Raw genomic sequence first — 3,046 nt, forward strand, 5'->3', positions numbered from 1 at the left:
TCACAGCTCTCCAGTCGTGGGAGTGGTCCCACCACATTTCAGTAATAGCAACCAGGTCATAGTTGTCCTGCCGCACAATTGCTTCCAGCTCCTCCTGCTTGTTGCTCATGCTGCGTGCATTGGTGTAGATGCACTTCAGCCGAAACAGCTGGCTCAGCCCCAGATCGAGCACCGTTCCCCTGGGCTCTTCCCCTGTGGGCCTTGTTTTGTCCCCTTCCCCCTTCGTAGCTAGTTTAAAGATCTGTCGAAAAGCCCCGCCAGCTCCTGTGCTAGGATTCGTTGCCCCCTGTGAGATAGGTGGGTTCCACAAACAGAAGACAGGCCAGGGGCCGAGTAAACTGCCCCATGATCAAAGAACCCAAAGTTTCTCTCTCAACACCAGCCTCTAAGCCAATTATTCATTAATGGAACTTTCCAAGCCCACTCCGTGCCACTCACTGACCCTGAAGGTATAGAACAGAAGATCACTTGAGCTCCTGCTCCTTGAACCAAACGCCCTAAACCCCTGAAATCTCTTTTCATAGTTCGTAGGCTTCTCTGTGCAATTTCATCACTGCCCACTTGAACTATGAGGAGTGGAAAATAATCAGTGGGCCTAACCAGCTGTGGGAGTTTCCGGGTCATGTCTCTGACCCGGGCCCCAGGAAGGCAGCACACCTCCCTACGGGTAGGGTCAGGCCGGCATACTGGGCCCTCTGTCCCTCTCAGAAGGGAGTCACCTACAACTATCACCCTTCTTTCTTTGTTGGAGGAGGCAGTCTTCAAGCGTGGATCGGACTGCCTCACCTTACGCAAGCTAGGAGGCGGCGTTCCCACGTCATCCTCACTCGTCTCTCCCTCCGGTTTCAGGGCTTCAAACCTGTTACACAGAGGGACCTGGGGAACCGAGGTAGGTCGGGATGGGGGTTGCCTGCGATGCCAACCTGGGACCTGCTGCCATCCCTCCTCTCCTCTCAAGCAGTCCCTCTCGGCTTGACTATGGCAAGGGAGAGGGTCCACTACTCCCTCGGTCCGGGGGGTGCAATCTCTGCGTCTTTGTCGCAGAGAGTCACTCCACCAGTCAATCTCCCGCTCACACTCTCTGATACTCCGTAACCTCTCTACCTCCTCCCTAAGCTCCACCACCAGACTGAGCAGCTCATCCAGCTGCTCACACCTTGCACAGGTGGCATCCTTCCTGTCCTCTCCTGGCAGCAGCAGGCACAGGCACTCCCTGCAGCCAGAGACCTGAACTGCCACATTTTTGGGCAGACCTTCTGTCTGGCTTGCCACAGTCTTCTTGGGGGAAGCTCGCTTCCTGGTGAGGACCATGTTTAAAGCTGTGATGTCAGAGCCTGTCAATAGGAGAGCAGGTCGCCCGAGAAAAGACTAGACCCAACTCCCACTCCCACTGCTACTGTATTGATACTTTGCAGGCATAATGATTCAGACTTTTTTTTTTTTTCCTGTTGATTTTGTTTCATATGTAGACAACTTTTGATAAAAAACATCACTTGATATTATTGCTTTGTTTTAAAGCAAGCGCAGGCAACCGAAGCTTGAACTGCATGTTTGTTTCAAGTGGTATAAACCGAATAGGTCAGCGTGGAAAAAGTATCACTTTTAAAAAAAATTAATCACAGAATAACTGTTACAGAACTTAAAGCAGTGTCATGGTTTTGTTGGGTGAGGGGGGGCCTAAGGTGGTAGCTTCTGTAGGAAACTGCTAGAAGTCGCTCCCCTTTGTTCAGTGGACTCGGCCGGGCCTAGGGCGGACCTGCTGCTGGCCAAGGCCGAGCTGATTGGTAGCAGAATGTTCCGTGATAACGCCTCTGCAATAATGTATTTAAGAAGGGGAAAACAGGAAAAAAAAAAGAGAAGAGAAGATGTGGGGAAGCTGAGCAGGGGCAGAGGCGGAGAGGGGGAGGCGCAGGCCTCATGGGCCTTGCAGGCCTCACCCTCTGGCCTCTTGCCAGGCAGCCGACTGGGCCCAACTCGGTCCGGCCTGGCTGTAAGAAGTGGAAAGGAGATGAGAAGTGAATAAGATGTAAAAAAAGATCCTGAGAGACATCTACCAGCCTGTTGTGAGGAACGGCTGCAGACGCCAAGGTCAGTTCAGAAGGAGGGGGAGGAGTAATGCGGCTCCTGGCCAAGATTCCCCTGCAGCCTGTGGTGCAGCCCATGGTGGAGCAGGTTGTCCCCCCTGCAGCCCATGGAGGTCCACGGAGGAGCAGAGATCCACTTGGAGCCCATGAAGGACCCCGTACCGGGGGAGGTGGATGCCTGAAGGCAGCTGTGGCCCGTGGAGGGCCTGCTGGGACAGCTGTTCTAGAGGGACTGCACCCCGTGGAAGAGATGACCCACGCCGGAGCAGTTCCACGAAGGACTGTGGCCCGTGGGAGGGACCCCACGATGGAGCAGGGGAGGAATGTGAGGAGTTCTTCCCCCGACCACGAAGCAGCGGCGTAAAACAACGTATGATGAACTGACCGCAACCCCCATTCCCTCTTCCCCCCTGTGCCGCTCGGGGGGGGGGGAAGGTAGTAGAGATAATGTTAAGCTTGGGAAGAGGGAGGGGTGGATGGAGGTTATCTTGTTCTCTGTCTCATTATCCTGCTATTTGTAATAATAAATGAATAGTTTTCCCCAAGTCGAGTCTGTTTTGCCCGTGATGGTAACTTTAAGGATTTCTCCCTGTCCTTATCTCAAACCTCGAGCCATTTTTCCTTATATTTTCTCTCCCTGTTCTCTCGGAAGGTGGGGGGAGTGAGAGAGACTGCGTAGTCTGGTCCTGATCAGGGCTGAACTACGACAAGCAGATGTGTAAAGGATGTGCATATAAAATGCAGGCTCTCTTGCCAGCTCACCTACCCCGCACGCACCGAAGCCCCACTCCAGGGAAAGCAGGACATCACACGGATACCGTCAAGCCAAGCCTTCAATTTAATGCTGCACAACACAGGGTTAAATACCCGTACACCCACTACGCGCGAGAACGCACCCACCCCCTGCGCCCATGGACCCATCCATGCCCGCCACGCACCTACGCCTACACTCATGGACTTAT

The 3,046-nt window shown here is 53.7% G+C and overlaps 1 protein-coding gene across 1 annotated transcript; it reads right to left on the reverse strand.

The window, feature by feature from the left end:
* Positions 1-372: 372 nt before the first annotated feature.
* On the reverse strand, positions 373-1,311 carry LOC147599385 (uncharacterized). The gene is made up of 2 exons (XM_086756682.1): positions 1,254-1,311; positions 373-1,187 (listed from the first exon to the last, which is right to left on the reverse strand). Exons 1-2 carry the CDS (start codon positions 1,309-1,311, stop codon positions 373-375), a joined length of 873 nt encoding a protein of 290 aa, XP_086612808.1.
* Positions 1,312-3,046: the final 1,735 nt, after the last annotated feature.

This window comes from Chlamydotis macqueenii, chromosome 11 (genome assembly GCF_036417535.1).
Source record: "Chlamydotis macqueenii isolate bChlMac1 chromosome 11, bChlMac1.mat, whole genome shotgun sequence".
In the NCBI taxonomy this organism is placed as follows: Eukaryota; Metazoa; Chordata; class Aves; order Otidiformes; family Otididae; genus Chlamydotis; species Chlamydotis macqueenii.